This window comes from Drosophila takahashii, chromosome 3R (assembly GCF_030179915.1).
Source record: "Drosophila takahashii strain IR98-3 E-12201 chromosome 3R, DtakHiC1v2, whole genome shotgun sequence".
NCBI lineage: Eukaryota > Metazoa > Arthropoda > Insecta > Diptera > Drosophilidae > Drosophila > Drosophila takahashii.
The window spans coordinates 31,833,646-31,852,821 of NC_091681.1; the positions used below are offsets into that span (position 1 = coordinate 31,833,646).

The 19,176-nt window shown below is 43.0% G+C and overlaps 5 protein-coding genes across 6 annotated transcripts; 1 reads left to right on the top strand and 4 right to left on the bottom strand.

Moving 5' to 3' along the window:
* Positions 1–572: 572 nt before the first annotated feature.
* On the bottom strand, positions 573–2,260 carry LOC108064770 (uncharacterized). The gene is made up of 4 exons (XM_017152459.3): positions 1,888–2,260; positions 1,342–1,835; positions 908–1,274; positions 573–850 (listed from the first exon to the last, which is right to left on the bottom strand). Exons 1-4 carry the CDS (start codon positions 2,060–2,062, stop codon positions 657–659), a joined length of 1,230 nt encoding a protein of 409 aa, XP_017007948.3. The 5' UTR covers positions 2,063–2,260; the 3' UTR covers positions 573–656.
* A 161-nt stretch (positions 2,261–2,421) lies between these two features.
* On the bottom strand, positions 2,422–3,996 carry LOC108064758 (uncharacterized). Its single transcript, XM_017152448.3, has 4 exons — positions 3,765–3,996; positions 3,212–3,705; positions 2,784–3,150; positions 2,422–2,720 (listed from the first exon to the last, which is right to left on the bottom strand). The coding sequence occupies exons 1-4, from the start codon at positions 3,937–3,939 to the stop codon at positions 2,524–2,526; spliced, it is 1,233 nt and encodes a 410-aa protein (XP_017007937.3). The 5' UTR covers positions 3,940–3,996; the 3' UTR covers positions 2,422–2,523.
* A 254-nt stretch (positions 3,997–4,250) lies between these two features.
* Positions 4,251–5,931, bottom strand: CHKov2 (CHK domain ov2). The gene is made up of 5 exons (XM_017152190.3): positions 5,706–5,931; positions 5,157–5,653; positions 4,924–5,098; positions 4,674–4,865; positions 4,251–4,609 (listed from the first exon to the last, which is right to left on the bottom strand). Exons 1-5 carry the CDS (start codon positions 5,878–5,880, stop codon positions 4,419–4,421), a joined length of 1,230 nt encoding a protein of 409 aa, XP_017007679.3. The 5' UTR covers positions 5,881–5,931; the 3' UTR covers positions 4,251–4,418.
* A 215-nt stretch (positions 5,932–6,146) lies between these two features.
* Positions 6,147–10,287, bottom strand: LOC108064682 (zinc finger protein 420). 2 transcript variants are annotated; one of them, XM_017152309.3, is made up of 6 exons: positions 10,149–10,287; positions 9,572–10,071; positions 9,250–9,507; positions 7,846–8,701; positions 7,008–7,556; positions 6,147–6,732 (listed from the first exon to the last, which is right to left on the bottom strand). In XM_017152309.3, exons 1-6 carry the CDS (start codon positions 10,266–10,268, stop codon positions 6,199–6,201), a joined length of 2,817 nt encoding a protein of 938 aa, XP_017007798.3. In that variant the 5' UTR covers positions 10,269–10,287; the 3' UTR covers positions 6,147–6,198. The 2 variants fall into 2 exon arrangements, with proteins under 2 accessions (XP_017007798.3, XP_070072496.1); XM_070216395.1 differs by lacking the exons at positions 6,147–6,732; positions 7,008–7,556 and adding an exon at positions 7,685–7,741.
* A 222-nt stretch (positions 10,288–10,509) lies between these two features.
* On the top strand, positions 10,510–15,871 carry LOC108064666 (zinc finger protein 91). Its single transcript, XM_017152287.3, has 5 exons — positions 10,510–10,638; positions 10,694–11,013; positions 11,071–11,151; positions 11,212–12,745; positions 12,799–15,871. The coding sequence occupies exons 1-5, from the start codon at positions 10,510–10,512 to the stop codon at positions 15,025–15,027; spliced, it is 4,293 nt and encodes a 1,430-aa protein (XP_017007776.3). The 3' UTR covers positions 15,028–15,871.
* The last annotated feature ends 3,305 nt before the right edge of the window (positions 15,872–19,176 follow it).

Here is a 19,176-nt window from a genome sequence, read left to right on the forward strand (position 1 = left end):
TCTCTTAATCACTTTGTATCATACAAATTGTGTGTCAACAAACTACTAAATTAGTTTGGGGAGTCACCGTGTTAATTGTAAAAAAAAATACAAATTTTATTATTTAAAAAATAAAATTCTTAAATATTTAGTATACTATTTAAATTAATATTCTTTATAGAAAACGTTTTTTTTTCAACAATAACCCAAAATTTAAAGAAGTAATTGATAAAAAGCTTTCTAGTTTATGCTATTGGAAAAAATTGTATCTGCCACGTTTAACAGTGTTTTTAAGTATATTTATACTTACTTCCTTATATGGCAACTTTATATTTAAGCCAGGATTCTTTACAGACTATGTTTCCTTCAAAAATACCCCAAAATTTAAAGAATTATTTGTTAAAAAGTTTTCTAGTTTATGTTATGGAAAAAAAATTTTATCTGTCACGCCTAACAGAGATTTTAAGTATATTTTTTGTTTACTTCCTTATATGGCAACTTTATTTTCAAGCCACGGTTGGCTTACCCCTCATGTCATTCTCATAACCGCTTTTCCTCCAAAAATACACTCGTTGCCATTATCGCGCATAGAGATAACACTATCATGGGATTGCACATTTTTATGACTCAATTTGTATTGTTTATTGTGAAAATTGGAAATTATTTAGTTGGTTGCTCTAGATATCTAAACAGCCACGATTTAGCAGCCAGGGCATAATCGCTTGGATGTGTTTGCGGTACCGAGGGCCATTGTACATCTGCATCTGGAAGTCCACTCCTGCTTCAGTATCACCCATAAAGTTCTCAAAACTTGCCGAGTCTGTGGGATCCAGCAGAACGGCAGCCATCACACCAGTGACCACGGTATAGCCTAGATATGAAATTTAGAATTTTAATGGTGTAGCTTTAAAAATTCGCAAATACTTACCGAAAAATCCGTATTTAAAGAGCGCCAAATGAATGTCCCGCAGACTGGGGATGGGTTTTGAGTACTTTAGAATTTTCAGGTGCTCCACCAGGTTTTCATGATAAACCTTAATATAGTAATCGAATTTTGTGAGCTTATCCTCCAGCTTTGTGGAGGAGAGCAAGAAGTACTGAAGGTCCTGGGCCACGGTTCCGTATTTTGGGATCTGATAATCGACCATATAAACCTCCTTGATCTTTCCAAAGGCGTCATACTGGAACATAATATTATTCGACCAGGAATCGCCGTGGTTCAGCACATTAAACTCCGTGGGATCAACCTTGACAAACTCGAAAAGCTTGTCGACTAAAACAGGCTGCAAGGCTTTCTAGTAAAATAATACAAAATAAAATATTTACAAGGCTAATCAGAACTTTCAAGTATTTCCTACTTACGACTTTATCTATAAAGACCTCGTAACCTTCGTAGGTAGCGCAGCTTTTCACAAAATTTGCGCCCATTCCTTTCATCATCTCAGTTATCATGGGACGGCTGTCTTCCCTAAAGAAACCTTTTAACAGGATATCAGCATACGGTCCTTTGGTGTCCACTCGCACGGCCGAAGCAGCATGCCATTGTGCTAACTTTCGTAGCACTCTCTCCGTATGGGTTTGATCGAGTCCTTCGAGACGATTGGCATTCTTAAATCCCTTAATCCCCAGATCCTCCAAGGCCACATAGTCAGTCTTGGCATTCTTCAGATCGTAGCTCTTGGCGCCAAAAGTGATATCCACTCCCGCAGCCTTGTAAAGGGCTTCCATTTCCGGAACTACCTCATTGTACATTGTGCGCTCGATATCAAAGATGTTTGTCCGCTTCATCATCTCCTGGAACATCTCCAGTTGGTGGGGCAATTTTACCATATAGGAAACCGGTTTTGATTTGCCATCTGGGGGAGGGAAATTAGACATTTTGCTCGACCTTAACCCCAACTGACTTACCCTGCAGCTCTACTTCTATGTTAACCCGCAGCATAATAGTGGCATAGTTTTCCCCTGCCGCTGATCCAATGTCTGCCTTGAAACTCTTGACTTTCGAGTATCCCTCCACATTCGCCTTGAGTATATCTTCAAACAAGTCAGCAGTTATCCAATCGGGAATTTTACTGGCCGCCATTATAGATAATCGTTATTTGCTTTTCTATGGAAGCGTAGAACACGTATACGCCTAGTTGTGCTGAGCAAGTGGACTGAGGCCAGTTAGGGAGGATCAATAGTTATATATCTGTTTGGGGAGCTTTTATACCTCAGTTCGTAGAACAAGTGGGCATTCTCTCTGTTTTTTCCGAGCAAGCTTTTCTAATTGCACTTTAACTAATTCTGTTGTTTTGATCACTTTATCGCATACATAGTTGTAGATTTTTTACTATATACACTGTTTCGGGGCGATGACCATTATAATTGGGCTTACTTATGATCCGTCGTTAGGGTGAAGGGAAGTCATATTCCCAAATTCCCAACATAAAACAAAATGTTTTTAGTAAATATTTATATCTAACGCTTTAAAAAAGCTGTTATTTATATTTATTTTGTTTAATACTTTCAAGCGGAATGAGTTAGGGAAGGGGGGCAATTTCCCTAATTGATATCCAGAGCTCCGCGATTTAGCAACCATGGCAGGATGACCTGAATGTGTTTTCGGTAGCGCGCATTGTTGTACATTTGCATTTGGAAGTCCACTCCCTCGGCAGAGTCGCCAATAAAGTTCTCAAAACTGGCGCTTTCGGTGGGATCTACAAGAACGGCAGCCATTACACCTGTGGCCACTGAATAAGCTGTAAAATTATAAAATCTTATTATTACATTATCCCTTAACACCAAAAGTAAAATATACCTACCGAAAATACCATATTTGAATAGCACCTTGTGTATGTCTCGCAGACTTGGCACTGGCTTTGAATATTTCAGGATATTTAGATGTTCCACCAGATTATCATGGTACACCTTTATATAGTAATCGAATTTGCTTAATTTGTCTTCCAGCTTAGTGGAAGAGATCAGGAAGTAGAGCAGGTCCTGAGCAACAGATCCGTACTTCGAGACCTGATAGTCTACCATATAGACCTCATTGATTTTACCAAATTCATCGTACTGGAACATAATGTTATTCGACCAGGAGTCGCCGTGGTTCAGCACATTGAAATCCGTTGGATCAACTTCACCCAGCCGGAACATTTCGTCTATTATCACTTCCTTCAGAGCTTTCTAATAACAATATAATAAATAAGTATAAATAATATTTATTAAAATTATAGTTACAACTTACCACTTTTTCTATGTAGGCCTCGTTGCCTTCGTAGGTGGCACAGCACTTGAGGAATACCTGACCCATGCCGTTCATCATTTCGTTCATCATCGGCTTGTTTTCCTCCTTGAAGAATCCCTTTAGAACTATTTCCGGATACTGCCCCTTGGTGGCCACTCTCACGGCGGTCGCAGCATGCCACTGGGCCAATTTCCGGAGAACCCTCTCCGTGTGCGCTTGATCGAGTCCCTCGAGACGATTGGCATTCTTGAAGCCCTTGGTGCAGAGATCCTCCAGAGCTATGTACTCGCTCTTGGCATTCTTCAGATCGTAGCTCTTGGCTCCAAAGGTAACCTCCACACCGGCCGCCTTGTAAAGTGCTTCCATCTCAGGAACAACCTCATTATACATGGTGCGTTCGATTTCGAAGATATTGGTGTGCTTCATCATCTCCTTGTACACCTCCAGCTGGTGGGGCAACTTGACCATGTAGGACACCTGTTTGATTGTACCATCTGCAGGGCAGAAATTCGGAATCAATAAAGCTCCCCCGTTAAAAGCGAACCCAACACACCTTGCAGCTCCACTTCGATGTTAACGCGTAGCATAATAGTGGCGTAGTTGTCGCCGGCAGCGGAACCACTTTCCGCCTTAAAATTCCTCACTTTTGAGTACCCCTCCACGGTGGACTTGAGAACATCCTCAAAGAGTTCCGCATTCACCCATTCGGGTACTTTACTAGCCGCCATTGTAGATTTAGTCGGGAATTTTATTAATGAAACACTGGGAATACGTATACGCCTCGTTTGACGGTGTTGCGTTGACTGACGAAAACTGAGAATTAGATATTTTTATATCAGCGAGGAGCTTTCGTAGTTCCGTGGAGCTCGGCAGGTTTCTCTCGATCTTCTCTCGAAAGCTCTGCTAATAACATTCCAAATATTTTGTTGGCGGAAAAAGCGTTTGTAGTGTTTTTATTTCACCATGAGCAATTTTCGTGGTAATCCCCGAAATTGCACCTACCATTATTATTTTAAATGTTTTACACACAAAAATAATAATTTAAATTTTTGTACAAATTATTAAAATTACAAAAAATTTATTTCTATCTCTAAATTATCTACATTTTTAGTATGTTTTGTGATTAATATGTTTAAATTGAGTTTCTATTATAATACTTGTATTACACTTTGAGCTCTGCTAGAACCTGTTTATCATTGCATGCAGTTTATCTTATATAACCCCGGTTAATAAGCCAAGGTAGTATGACTTTTATCTGATCCACGTAAGCCGGCAGAAGAAACATCTTACGCTTGAACGCCATCGCCTCCTCCGAGTTTCCCATAATATTGCCTATATTTGAATCGACACCGGGCGGGAGCAGCACTATAGGCAGCATTCGCTGTGCACATATAAAAGCTGAAATTAAGGGGGTTTGCATTTAGAATAAAACTATAAAATACGCTTCGCATAAAAGTCTTACCCCAGAGACTGTATCTGTGCAGATGGGTGTGAAACTGAGCTAGTGTGGGAGCATTCCGATTGTAGTTGAGCAGAGCGAGATGATCGACAAGCTGCTGGTGATAATAATCTATGAAATGATCGAACTTTGCCAGTTTGATCGAGAACTTGGGGGAGGTCATTAGCATGCAGAAAAGATCCTGGGCGGGAGTGCCTAAAAATAGGAATTTAATTATTAAATCATTTCTTTTTTATGGCAACAATTTGATTACCATATTTAGGCAGTTGGAAGTCGACAAAGCAAACATCCTCCACCTCTGAACTATCCTTGTATTTGAACATAAAATTGTTGCACCAGAAATCGCCATGGTTTAGCACGCTTAACTCCATAGGATCGTTCTTTCCGAACTCTATATTCAGATCGGTCAATTTAGATGTGTAGTCGCTCTGGAAAAAAATTACTTATTATAATAAATTTCTATATATAATTTTATTGAAAACACACTATTAGGACCAGCTGTCCTGGGTCCAGATTATATTTCTGCATACACTCCAGGAAGGGCATACAGAAATTTATGTTAAAATCATCCAACAGTTTCTGATGCTCGCTCGTAAAGTAACTTTCCCTAATACCCTTCTTGTACTCCCCGAGTTCAACGACTCTTTTGGCCGAGGCTGCATGCCACTGGGCCAACTTCTTGAGTGCTGCCTCCACTTCGAATTGCTCCAAGCCCTTAGATCGGTCGGCATTTCTGTATCCCTTTTTCCGTAGGTCCTCCAACAGAATGTAGTCGCTCTTAATCTCTGAGCCTGGGAACTTCAAGTGCAGAGGCTTGAATTTCGGTGAGATTGGAGTATTCTTGGCATACAGGTCCTCCAATTCCGGGATGAGATGATCGTACATGTCCATCTCCGCCTCGAACATATCATGAAAATCGTTCTCCTGATCTTCCGGCACCAAGGGAATCTTCAGTATATAGCTGACATCTTCTGTGCTATCATCTGAATCTTATCGTGAGTTATTTGAAAAGACGCTTTCGGCATTCTTACTCACCTTTCAGCTGCATTTCAATTTGTATACGTAGCACGATTGTCAAATAATTCTCCCCCTTGCTGATCGCCGATGTGGGAACAAATTTAAGTATCGCCTTGAAATTTTGATTACTCTGTTCCAACAAGCCATGGAAAATCTCTTTATTGACCCATTTTGGAGTTGTTTGGTCCGTCATGTTTTTAACTAGATGCGCTAGCGTCTGATGCTAATGCCTTCCAAGTAGTAACTGGACCCCAAAGTGTTTCGCTGAATAAAAGCTCGTTAGATTTCTCTCTTAAAGACCCTGACGTCATTCTTCATTTTACAGATACTCAACTTTTAAGAGAGGATATTGCATTCGGATGAGCATTTGAATTCTTTATCACCAAAGATGAATGAAAGTATATACAAGTTTCGTTTTTGGAGGATTTTATAGGCTATATATATCAGAGTTTGATGATCTAATGGATTCTATATTAAGCTTTATTTACCAATAAAATATAAATTAACTACCCTATGACTTGACGTTGTGCATGAAGACGTGCCGCCGTAATTTATCGGGTCGTGCAAAGTCCTTGGCGCAGAAGGTGCATTGGTAGGGTCTCTCGCCGGTGTGTTTCCGGCGGTGAACCTTCAGTTCGTAGTGGACCGTAAAGCGCATGTCGCAGAGATCGCACTTGAAGGGCTTCTCGCCCATGTGTCGCCGCATATGAATATTCAGCTTATTAGGGGTCAGCGACTCCAGGCCGCACAGCGAGCAGAGGTACTTCTTTCCCGGATTCTTCTTGGCCACATGCATGTCCCGGATATGTTTCTCCAAACTCGGCTGCACGACAAACGAGCGCCAGCAGTGGGGACACTGGTAGCGGAAGCGCCGCTTCCTCCTCAACGGCGGCTGCTGCTCCGGAACGGTGGGTTGCTTGGGATGCTGGGTGGCCAGGTGCAGCGACAGGTTCTCCTCCCACATGAACTTGTAGCCACAGCGCGAGCAGACAAACTTCTTTTCGGTGTTCATGCACTGGGTGCGCAGGTGCTGATCCAGCATGAACTGAAATATAATATTTAAAAATAATTACGAATTTATTAAAATATAAGTAATTTTTAGACATCGGATTTTAGGTAAAAACGTTTTTTTTAAATATGATTTATAGTCACATTTGATTGGTTAAAATTTTTTTTACAAAAATGATGAAGTTTGCCTAAATCTAATTATAACTTAATAAATAAAATTTGTAACTAATCAAATGTAGCTTTAAATCGTATTTAAAAAAAACCGATTTCGCCTAAAATCTTAGAGATCGGATTAATTAATTATAATCTTACCTTATCCACTGTCTTAAAAATGCAGTGCTCGCAGGAATGTGGTAGTTTGTCGAAGCTGTGCAGCGAGTACTGATGCTCACTCATCTCCCGCCGCCGCCGGAAGTTCAGATCACAAAGATCGCAAGTGTACGACCTCCCGGTGCTTTCCTCATCACTCTCATCCGTATCCTCCAGCAGCAGCTCAAATCCAGTTGCAGTGCTAATCATGTAGGCCGAAGGCTGATCGCTGTGGCCCTGCATCGAGATGTGCCTTCGCAAGTCCGCAACGCTGATGAACTGAATGTCGCACATTTTGCACTGGATGCTCTTCGGTCCGGCCGGTTTTGAGGCATCCGCCAGTAGAGTTTCAGCCAGAGGCAGATCCTGACCCGTGAAGCCGTGCCTGTGCAAGTGCTTGTAGAGAAGGGCGGGGCGGTAGAAGGTGCGAGTGCACCAGCGGCAAGGAAGGAGCTGCATGTTACTATCGCGGTGCATCATCAACTTGTGCTTGGTCACGGCGCTCTTGTCCTGAAAGCTGCGGGAGCATTGGTCGCATGGGTAGGTCTCTTGCTGAAATGGATAAAGGGATTTAGTTGAAAACTAAACAAATTTATATGCATTTTTTTAAGTCAAACCTGGTATTCCTATTAAAGAATTTTCCCCGTTATAAAATCAAATTGATAACAGAATTAAAACGATGAATTTATGGTCGATCAGTCCAAAGTTTTGGTTAAACAAAATTTAATTAAAATTGTCTAGTGTAAAATCAGTGAAAATTAAACGAAAATTAACAAAAGAAACTAAAATGATGTTATGCTAATCAACTTCTTGTTATCCTCTGACTTGTACAGCTCCTCACCTTGCTCTTGTGTTCGACGAGATGGGCGCGGAGATTGCGTCGCCAAAAGAATCGCTGGGGACACTTGTCGCACATGAAGCGCTTCAGGGTGTTCTGGCACAGCTGGCTGGTGTGGTGTTCCAAAAGCTGGGCACTGAGAAACCGCGAGTCGCAGCGCTGGCAGACATGCGGCGCCTCCAGCCAGGTGTGCTCGTTTCGGTGGTGCTGGTGCAGCAGGTATTTGCGCGGCCACCTGGCCTCTGGGGAGTCGCAGAGTTCGCAGGAATAGCTACGCCTGATGACGACATCCGACTCGACATCGCCATCACTGTCCGTATCCGAGCTGTCCAGGGTCATCTCGTAGCGAGCCTGATTGGTGATGGAGTAGTAGCGCCCGTACACGCCCATCCTGAGATCCCGGAAGATGCGCCGCTTCAAGCCCTCCGCTGTGGACTCCACGGCCGTCTTGAAAAACCCCTCGGCAATGCGTTCAATCGGCTCGCCATGCGCCTCGAAGCCAAAGTCCGTGGGATGGGCCTGCAGGTGATCCCTCAGCTCACGCAGTTTGGTGAACCGGCGCAGGCAGATCATACATTTGATTTCCTTGGCGCCATTTGGCTCGCAGCGATGGTAGTCGAAGCCGTCGACTCTTCGGTTGATCCTCGATGGCTTGGCGGCTGCCGGTGGAAGTGCCGAGGCCGAGGATGTGGAGGCCAATGGCTGATCGTCCTCGGTCTCCGACTGCCTATCGGACTGCTTGTCCGAGTGCTCCTTGTGCTTGTGCTTGATCAAGCTGACTATGTACTTGTAGGATTTGCTGCACTGATCGCACTTGTAGTAGTTGTCGGCGCTGCTGTGGCCATCCTCATCCGATAGTCTGGACAATAGATTAATAAAATTGTCAATTGAGGAGTAGAAAAGATGCGTGTTATAGCCCTGCGTGAATCATTAAATTTTTGCTTTATCATAGTATGCCATGAAATTTCTGATTTGTTTAATTCAATTCTATGTGAAATAAATTGAAAGTTTTTCAGATTAATTTTGAATTGAATGAATGAATGAATAATTTTTATGAATTATTTGAATTTGCCAGTTTTATTCTGTGCTTTTTTTTGAAAACAAAAAGTGAAAAATTTTTAACAAATCTATGTTAACTGCTTAGTAAATAAAGTTCGGGCAGATTTAAAAACAAAATTATGGGCCTTTCTTTTTTAAAAGAAAGTGTCGTTTGAATTATTTCGGAATTGATGCCATTCATTCATTCAATTGTATTAAACTCAAAATTCTAATTAATTAGTTAATTATGTAAAACAAAAAATTCAAAATAATTCATTGAATCCATTCATGCAGGGCTCTAATGCGGGTGGATACAAAAGACTTCCGGCTAGGATCAACCCGCATAATAGGTAATTATAAGAATCTTACTCCACTGCCTTGATGATGCTGTGCACCAGGGTGTCGTTGTTGGTCCTGCTGCGATGCGTGGAGGTTCCCGAGGTGGAGGCTGGACTGGATGGACTGCCATCCTCCGGCAAAGTCGACGGCCTGCCGGGTAACTTTCGCCGGGAAGTCTTGGAGGGTAGCAGACTGGCTCCATGCTCGCTGTGCTTGTGCTTCACCAGTGCCATCACGTACTTGTAGGTCTTGTCGCACTGGTCGCACTTGTAGTAGTCGTCTTCATAGCTTTGGAGAGGAAGCAGTACATAAGGATTTGTATAGCAACTTCAGATAGGAGCAGCTGGCTTACTCTTCTCCGTTTTTTCCCAATATGCCGTGGTCCCGCTGCTTGTGGCGATACAAATTGGTGACATATCGAAAGGCCTTGTTGCACAGCTCGCAAACATTGGGCTTCGGCGGCTCCGAGGCGCACAGCGAGGAGGTCATCTTGCGCTGCCGCAGGGGCACGTCGTCCTGGTCGTCGTCCGAGTCGCTGAAGTGCACGATGCTCCTCTTGACGAAGCGCGTGCGCACCAAAGGATCGGCCTTGGCCGCTGGCTGCGTGGTAGGCAGATCCTCGGATTTGATGGTCACGCCCTCGATTTCGAACAGGTGGATGGGTGCCTCACGGAGGCATTCCAAAGCCTCGGTGACCTCTGTGCCTTCCATTTGGTCATCCTCTCCCAGTTTCTGCACCCACAGTTCGTGCGTCTGGCGCGCCTGCAGCACGAAATCATAGGTGCTCTCTAGCTTCTCGGCACACGCGTTGCACAACCACTGTGGGAACTTTTCCGCCTGCGCCATGGGCACCTTTTATTGTCGTTTAAGTACATAAAATTAATATAAATGCGGGTGGCAATTGGACGACAAAAGGACAATTGACCCACCTCGATGCGCGTTAGTTCGAGCAGCAGCTGGCCAAAGGTCTTCTCGGCGTACTTCTCCACGGGCGTTTCAATCCAGTAGCGACCGTCGTCGCCGCCACATATTCTGCAAGTCCGCGTCATTGCTTAAAACATTTATTTAAGTTTTTCCGAAAAAATTGTTGATAAGAAGTGTCTGATTTGACAAACAGCTGTTGGGTAAGTGTTGCAAAACGCAGTTTGGTAGTGCACAACAGCTGTTCGCCTGCAACGGTCATACTAAAAAGGCTCTTGTTGCATTCGCTTGATTTTCGGATTTGTTATTATTTATTATTTAATTAATGCATAATGTGTAAAGGAAGTTTATAGCTGACTGTAAGCAAATATGCTTCCCCCGGACATTTGTCGCACCTGTGGGTTGCAAAATGGTCAGTTGGTAGCTTTGTCCACCTCCCTAGACAGAGACGCCTCCAAAAGTTACTACGAAGTGCTCCAGGAACTGACGCAAATCGATGTGAGTGGCTTTAACCAGGTGGTTTTATGGATTACCAACTCAATCTCATTTCTAGGCACCGCTGGAGAGCTCCGATGATAATCTGCCGCAGCATCTGTGCGCCGATTGCTGGACGAGATTGCAGAATGCCCATGCCTTCGTGGAGCAGGCCAAAAGGGTCAGTGGAGAACTCCTAGCTCGGCTGAGGGAATGTCTGGATGAAATGCCCATCGACATTCCGCAGGAGGAGCAGAACATAAAGACCGAGGTGGATCTCGATGACGAGGGCACCAAGTGCGAGGATGTGGAATCCACTGGACTAGCTACTCTGGAGCTCAAATGGCAGCCGGAAAGTGGCAGCGATGAGGAGTTTCTTGATGCAGCGGAGAGCGTTGAGTAGGTTTACTGGGCTTACTCTATCCAGATTCGAATAATATCCAGATTTCCTTATAGAGATGAAGTGGACAAGAAGACCTATCATCTGCGTCGAAGTTCCCGGAAGGTCAAGCAGCCAGTGGAAAGCGAAGATGAGGAGTAAGTCTAATTTCTGTACAGCTTCTGTGCTGGCTAAACTAAAGCCCTTTTCCCTACCAGCTTTAAACCACCAGAACCTGAACCTGAACCATCGCCCGTCAAGCGGCGGCGAGGACGTCCACCTGGTCCAGCTAGAAGCACATCGATGACCACCGATGGCCGCCACGCGTGCGAGGTGTGCGGAAAGACCTTCTCCTGGTACCGCGACATGCAGCGCCACGCCAGGATGCACTTCGAGCAGGCCTCGTTCGTGTGCGACACCTGCGGCAAGGGATTCCTGCGCAAGGACAAGTACATGTTCCACCTGCGCTGTCACAAGAAGCGCGAGGCCAAGTGGAAGGCTCTCCAGGTGGGCAAGGAGTGGCGCTTCGCCGAGCGTCTCTACAGCTCCGGCAAATTGAAGAAAATCGACTGCAAGCTGTGCGGCTTGAGTTGTCAGCGAATGGAGGAACTTCGCAGTCACATTAAGAGTCATATAAACGTCGAGAGCTTGGGGAATTTGAGAAAGGATAGCGATGTGGTCAGGGAGCACTTCCCTGGCTTTCCCTGCGACCTGGACACTATCAAGCAACAGATCTGCGACGAAATAGCCGAAGGGCATTCTGAGAAGTTTGCCTGCATTGTGAATTTCCACGGATATGAGTTGGAACTCAGTGACTCTGATGAAGAGTGTGACAGCAAAGAGTCCAAATATAATTGCATTGCGTGCAATCTGTTTTTCACTCGGAAATATCGCTTGATTAAGCACACACTGGAGGAGCACTCGCAATCCAACGCTTCAAACCTTCCCTGGCAGCGCTGCAGTTCCTGTAAAGTGGGTTTCCTGTGCCCAACACTCTTCAGCCAACACTTGAGCCACCATTGCCACAGCAAAACAAAGCGATATCGCTGCCGAAAGTGTCCAGGGAAGTTTATGTGGCCGGATAACCTGCTAAACCACGCGTGCTCACATCGCCGCGACGAGGACAAGACGATACCCAAGCAGATATCGTGCTCCCTGTGCGATGCTGCGCTGCCCAGTCTGGCTGAACTTCGCATTCACTTGACCACTCACCAGCATGATTTGAATGGCATTAGTCCGGAGTACAATTCCTCCTTCTTTCGCTCCTTTTACCCCGATGGATTGGACTGCACGGCCTCGGATCTTGCGGCTCGCATAGCTGAGGACTTTGAGATTCAGGAGTTTGATCGCTACTACAACGTCTGTACTGAAAGTGGACAGGAACTGGATCTTTTTGATTCCGAAACCGAGCAGAGCGATGAGGAGACCAACAAGACACACACTTGTCTGCTATGCGGAGAGGTTGCGAGTACTCTAACGATTCTAATGGAGCACCAAAAGACGCTGCATGCGGACGGTGCCACCGATCTTCCCTGTCCCTGCGAAAATTGTGGAGCTCGATTCGTCAGCAAAGCTTTGCTGCAACAGCACCGCAGGCATCGGTGCGCCAAGAAACACTCTCGTTTCCACTGCCAGAGTTGCGGTGTGCGATTCGTGTGGCAGTCCAACTATGAGCGGCACCTAAAGTCGCACCACAACAAGAATGAAGACGAAGAACTGGCCACCAAGCTGCAATGCGACGAATGCGATAAGGTAAGCTATGTTATTTTATTATACATAATTATATTTAACACTTTAACTCTTAGGTGTTCATCTGGCACAAGGATCTAAACCGTCACAAGCGACTCCATCAACCGCAGTCGGCAGCCCAGTTCGACTGTCCCCATTGCCAGCGCAGGTTTCACCGCAAGGATAACCTCAAGTCCCACCTAAAAGTTCATGCGGGAGAACCGGCTCAAGTAAGGGAGCTGCGTACAGTGCCTAACGCTGCCCAAGGACTACTGACCTTGTCCCGGCTTAGTCGTCCTCATGGCTGCAAGTTGATTCAGTGCATGATATGCCTCTCACGCCACTCGAAGATCAGTGATCTGAGGACTCACATGGGCGCCCATCAATACGGCTTAAGTTTCACCGAAGGGAGGGATATTCCCAGTGCCTCGAAGGCTTTTTACCCCGAACTGGAAACTGCCTTAGAGAGAAACGAACTTGCCGAAAGGATTATGGCTGATGTGGAAAGGGGATTCGAGTTGGATCGATTTGTTTCCATCACAAGTGAGGCTGGCCTAGAACTGAATCTCGACAGCAGTGAAACTGATACTGAGTCCGAGCAAGAGGAGGATAAATCAGCTCGCAGCTATGCCTGCAATCTGTGTGCAGCGGTTGTGAGGAGAAAGCATCAGTTGTATGCCCACCAGCAGGCAGAGCACAAGTGGGAGGAAGCGTCCCTTGTATGCTGTCATTGCCAGGCCAGGTTCGTCAACGAATCTCTGCTCGATCATCACTCCCGGACGCTCTGTCATAATGCGCAGAAGTTGTTTCAGTGTCGCAAGTGTCCGCTGCGCTTCCGCTGGCGGGAGAATCTCAAGATCCACATGGAGCTGTTCCATCAGCAAGCCGAAATTGCGGCCCCCGATGAATCCCCTCAAGCGGAAGGGGATCTGCAGTGCGGAAAGTGCCAGCGCAGCTTCAAGATGCAGAAGGATCTCACGCGTCATACACTCATGCACGGCCAGGAGTCGAACATCTTCCGGTGCCGTTGGTGTGCACGTCGCTTCTATCGTAGGGCCAATCTGCTGCAGCATATCGCACGGCATGGGATAAGTGTAGGCCAACTGCCCTATGCTGAGGCCATCCTGGACTCGTACGGGAATCCCGGAGGTCAAAAGAAGGTGGAGTGCCGGGTGTGCAGCCTGAGCTTTCCCACAATCGCGGCGTTGCGCTTGCATTTGGAAACAATGCCTACCGGAAGTCACCACGACCTCCACTCACTTCAAAACTACTCGATTACCAGCCAGTTGGGCTACGAGATGGATCTGGATGATTCGGAGACTGATGATGGTGACGCTAGCGGGCATACAAAACCACCTTACACCTGTGGCATGTGCCAACTGAGGTGTTCGCGGAAGTACGAGCTATATCAGCACCAGCAGGCCATGCACCGGCTGGAGAAGATCCCCGACGGCTGTGACAGGTGCATCTTCAAGAGCGTCTGTCCGGAAATCATTGCCCATCATAAGAGGACGCAGTGCGAGAACCGGGAAAAGCAATTCACCTGCACTCGCTGCGGCTTTAAGTTCATGTGGGAATCCAATCTGTTGCAGCACATGCAGTTGCAGCATGAAAAGGTGGAGGATCAAGATCTCGATGAATCCAAGGAGGCGTCTGGCGATGAACCAAAAGCCGAGTGCCAGGTCTTCAAGTGCGGCCTTTGTACGAGGAAATACAACCGCAAGGATCGGCTCACGGCGCACTTGAAGAAGTTCCATGGTCCCGATGGCCAGGGCCCCGGTCAAGCGAAGGTCTCGAATAGAGCCACATCGCCCAAGGAACCGAAGCGCTTCCTGTGTGCCTTTTGCGGCAAGGCGGTCAGTTCCTCGTCCAATCTGATCATCCACATGCGCCGCCACACCGGGGAGAAGCCCTTCAAGTGCGATTATTGCCCCATGGCCTTCCCCCGATCCTCTGACCTCCAGTGCCACCGTCGGACGCACACCGGCGAACGTCCGCATGTGTGCACCGTCTGCCAGAAGGGATTCGCCCGCTCGTACAAGCTGCAGCAGCACATGCGCATCCACAGCGGGGAGCGTCCCTACAAGTGCACCTATTGCGAGAAGAGCTTCACGCAGTCCAACGACCTGACTCTCCACATCCGCCGGCACACAGGCGAGCGGCCCTACCAGTGCGGCGTCTGCGGGGAGCGTTTTATCCAGGGCACCGCCCTCAAGAACCATCGGATGCAGCAGGGCCACTACGAGGATGGCCAGGAGTTGGGCGAGCCTACGAGGCGCACGGTTCTGGAGCAGTTTAGTGTGTAAAATAAGGAATAAAATAACTCCCTATTGTAATCGTAAAATTGAAACAAATTTATTTTTAATTTCTTTGATATAAACGAAATTTAAATATTTAAGTATATTGTTTCATTATATAATAGCATTTCAGGTTTAAGGAAGCGTTAAAATGTATTTTTGAAATGTTTAAGTTTAAACAATTAAATCAATGTCATGATTCATATAGATGAATATAAGTAGATAAGTAATTCGCTATTTATAACTATTCACTGTCATGCGTCATATAGAAGAATGAATCTAAATGAATGTAAGTAACTTTTTCGCTACCTATAACTATTCACTGCCATGCTTCATATTGATGTATGGGTATAGTGTAAGTAACTATTTATAAAGTAGCGAAATAGGGAAATAGTTACTTACTTTGCAGCGTCTTTCCAAGGGGAGTAGTACTTTCGATGAAGCCACACACCATTTTATTGGCAATTTTGATTGTCACACTTTTGAACAGAACTTTCGGAAATGATCAGAGTCAGATGTTCGGCTGGCCAAAAGAAGGCGATGTTATATACAAAATAGAGGTAAAGGAAGAATGGAGGTTCCTGCAAGTTCTTATGCATAATGTAACATTAAGGTTTAAAAACCTGGTCAATTGTGTTAAATTGTATGATAGATTACAAAATGACGTTGAGGTCACGATCAGTAAAGAACCCCCTTTTCATGAATCAACCCTCACTTTTACTTCGCAATCTAGTCGAGGTATACATTTTGACATGGATGTCTACCATGAGAACAAATTCAAAGAAGAATAAATTAAAGAAAGAAACTAAATAAAAGCAGAGCTGTATAAAAATTGTATGTGTGCAGACAAAAATTTTTTCGTCTTTTAATTTCTGTTCACTAGGTGCCCTAGCTTAAAGGCTGACTGCCTTGTCCACGTTATAACCTAGGCTAACAACCCACACCACTTTCGGGTAGAATTATATTTTTTTTTGCAAGTTTTTATAAGGGGGTAAGCTGACATTAACTCGGATCTTGGGTGGCTAATGACAATTTCCAATGAAAGAATCCCAATGCTAAGGTATTAATAAGTTCAATTTGGTAGCTCTAAAATAAGCCCACTGCTAGCATACATTTATGAATATTTAACTATAAGTTAGCATTAGATAATAATAATAATAAGAATTAAATTTTAAATGTCCCGCTGTTTATCAAAATGGTTATATACATTTTTTTTTACTTGCTTATTAAGATTTTTTTTCGGTTAGTCCTAAAAAATGATCGTAAAATTCAAACTAATTTATTTTCAAAAAGGTTTGATATTAACGAAATTAAAAAGCGGTTTTAAAATAGACATAGTTTCCCAAATAAGTTTATTAAAAATAAAAGTATAGTGTTTTTTATAGCATTTCAGGTTTTAGGAAGCGTTAAACTGTCTTCTTGATATGTTTCAGTTTAACCCTATTAATTCAATAGTGGCAATGTAATTAATTATTACGCTATTTATAGTTATTCACTGTCATGCTTCATATAGATGACTGAATATAGACGAATGAATGTAGCTGAATGTAAGTAGCTATTTCGCTATTTATAACTATTCAGTGTCATGTTTCAAATAGAAGAATGAATATAAATGAACGTAATTAACAATTTCGCTATTCACTGTCATTCTTCACATGGAAAAAAGAATATAAATGAATGTAAGTAACTATTTATAAAGTAGCGAAATAGCGAAATAGTTACTTACATTGCAGCGTCTTTCCAAGGGAAGAAGTACTTTCGATGAAGCCACACACCATTTTATTGGCAATTTTGATTGTCGCACTTTTGAACAGAACTTTCGGAAATGATCAGAGTCAGATGTTCGGCTGGCCAAAAGAAGGCGATGTTATATGGAGATCATCCATAAAAGCAGAATGGAAGTTCCTGCAAGTTTCTATCCGTAATGTAACATTAAGGTTTGCTAACGTGGTCAATTGTGTTAAGTTGTATGATAAATACTCAAACGACGTTGAGGTCTCGATCACTAAAGAACCCCCTTTTCATGAATCAACGATCACGTTTACTTCGCAAGCTAGTCAAGGTATATATTTTGACATTGAGGTCTACCGTGAGGACAAAGTCCCGGAAGTTCTTTTAGATATCAAAAAAAATTAAATAAATAAGATCAGAGGTCTATTAAAAAAGTAATTGTGTAAAACACATTTGGTCATGGGGATAACTAAATAAAAGCAAAGCTGTATAAAAAATGTATGTGTTTTTTCTTCTTTTAATTTCCGGTGTCCTAGCTTAAAGGCTGACTGTCCACGTTATAACTTAGGCTAACAACCCACTAGAGCTTGAAAATTATCGATAAATGATAGTATCGATATTTTCGATACTTTATCATTATCGTATCGATAATATCGATGTTTTCAAGGAAAGCAAAGACAAATTAAAAACAATTTTATAATTCTGTTAATACCACGTATTATTATTATATACATGCATAATACACTTGCATTATTATTAATATTATTATTAGAAAAAATCGCGGTTAATTTATTTAATTTTAATTTCCGGTTTTCATTATTAAAATGCAATTTTAGACTAAAGGATCCTCCTCTTAAGAACTCGTGGTTTTTTTTTTTTTTTAACATTGAGTTGAGTTGCGTCACATGTCTAGAAAGACACCAATTCTTAGTCAAAGACATTCACGGCTTCTTAAGAATTTTTTTTTAAATATCTTCTGAGGAAATACTTATGTAAAATAATGGAACAAACCTTTGTCCCATCCCATTTTTTGGTACTAAAGAAGAACAAATTCCTCCTCTTCTGAAGAATTCCCGGTTGCTTTTTTTTTTGATCCTTTGCCAAAATTGCTCAAACGGTCTTCGTTTTGTTTGTTGTTGGTATTAAAAGAACGAGAGTTCCTCCTTTCCCCAAGAAATCGCGGTTCTTTCATTTTCGATTTTATGCCATAACCTATGGTTATTTACCCCTACTTTAATTGATACTATACCATAAAGAAGTAAAAATTCCTCCTCTTCTGAAGAATTCGCGGTTGTTTTTTTTTGGATCCTTGAGTCCAAATCGCTCAAACGATCTTCGAAAAGCGACCAATTCCTATCAAAGGCTATGAATTCGCGGTTTCTTGAGATTTTTTAATAGCGGACAGAAGGTCGGTAGCTGCAACCAAGATTTTGTTTTTGGTACTAAAAAAACCAAAGTTCCTCCTCTTCCCAAGAACTCGCGGTTCTTTTATTGACCATTTTTTGCCATAACCTATGCCCTTTTCGCCTACTTTTAAGTATTTCATAATATCTATGGGACCAAAGAAGAATAAAGTACCAAGAACTCGCGGTTCTTGTATGGTAATTTGTCCCTACTTAAAGTGATTTTGTATTTAAAGTTATTTTGGTCCTCAAAATTAAAGAGTGAAATCTGTTCGTTTCTCTCTAATAAAACGTCAGAAAAACATCGATGTTATAGATAAATATCGATGTTTGAAATATATCAGAAGTATCGATAATATCGATACTGACATCGATAATTTTCAAGCTCTACAACCCACACCACTTTCGGGTACAATTAAACAATTATTTTTGCAATTTTTGATAAGCTGACATTAACTTGGATGTTGGGTGGCTAATGGCAATTTTAAATGAAAGAAATTGAAATTAAATTTTAAAAGTCCCGCTGTTTATAAACATTGTTATATACATTCTTTTTGTTTGCTAATTAAGATTCTTTTTTTGGTTAGTCCTAATAAAATAATCGTAAATCGAAACAAATTTATTTTCAAAAAGGGTTTGTATAAACGAAATTTAAAAGAGTTATTAAAGTGGATAGAGCTTTCCAAATTAGCCCTGCAGGAAAAATGCGAACTAGTCTGAAAAACAACTAGTTAAATAAATAATATAAAGCAACCGGAATTTGTCTGAATGCATTTGGACTACACAGGGTCTAGAAAATTTGTGCTAGTCGAAAAAATGATTAATACAAAACTAGTAAAAAATAAACTTGTCTCGGACTAGTACCTTTCTGACAAAAAAAAACCTTAAAAATATTTAACTGGTAGAACAACTACATGTTAGGGTCTAGTTAAAAGGCAACTGGAATTTAACTAGTTGCAAATGAAACACATATGATCCAAAAATATAGCCTAGAGGGTAAATGTCTTGGGAAATTTAACAATAA

Coding starts and splice junctions, on each gene's coding strand:
- CHKov2 (XM_017152190.3), bottom strand. CDS start 5,880: ATGACGGACCAAACAACTCCAAAATGGGTCAATAAAGAGATTTTCCAT. Junction 5,099..5,156: donor CAGGACAGCTGGTCCTAATA/GTGTGTTTTCAA, acceptor ATTTTTTTCCAG/AGCGACTACACATCTAAATT. Junction 4,610..4,673: donor GCACAGATACAGTCTCTGGG/GTAAGACTTTTA, acceptor CCTTAATTTCAG/CTTTTATATGTGCACAGCGA.
- LOC108064682 (XM_017152309.3), bottom strand. CDS start 10,268: ATGACGCGGACTTGCAGAATATGTGGCGGCGACGACGGTCGCTACTGG. Junction 8,702..9,249: donor AGCATCATCAAGGCAGTGGA/GTAAGATTCTTA, acceptor TCTATTGTCCAG/ACTATCGGATGAGGATGGCC. Junction 7,557..7,845: donor TCGTCGAACACAAGAGCAAG/GTGAGGAGCTGT, acceptor TATCCATTTCAG/CAAGAGACCTACCCATGCGA.
- LOC108064758 (XM_017152448.3), bottom strand. CDS start 3,939: ATGGCGGCTAGTAAAGTACCCGAATGGGTGAATGCGGAACTCTTTGAG. Junction 3,706..3,764: donor CATCGAAGTGGAGCTGCAAG/GTGTGTTGGGTT, acceptor TCTGCCCTGCAG/ATGGTACAATCAAACAGGTG. Junction 2,721..2,783: donor ATTCAAATATGGTATTTTCG/GTAGGTATATTT, acceptor ATAATTTTACAG/CTTATTCAGTGGCCACAGGT.
- LOC108064770 (XM_017152459.3), bottom strand. CDS start 2,062: ATGGCGGCCAGTAAAATTCCCGATTGGATAACTGCTGACTTGTTTGAA. Junction 1,836..1,887: donor CATAGAAGTAGAGCTGCAGG/GTAAGTCAGTTG, acceptor TCCCTCCCCCAG/ATGGCAAATCAAAACCGGTT. Junction 851..907: donor CTTTAAATACGGATTTTTCG/GTAAGTATTTGC, acceptor TTTCATATCTAG/GCTATACCGTGGTCACTGGT.
- LOC108064666 (XM_017152287.3), top strand. CDS start 10,510: ATGCTTCCCCCGGACATTTGTCGCACCTGTGGGTTGCAAAATGGTCAG. Junction 11,014..11,070: donor GATGCAGCGGAGAGCGTTGA/GTAGGTTTACTG, acceptor ATTTCCTTATAG/AGATGAAGTGGACAAGAAGA. Junction 11,152..11,211: donor GTGGAAAGCGAAGATGAGGA/GTAAGTCTAATT, acceptor TTTCCCTACCAG/CTTTAAACCACCAGAACCTG.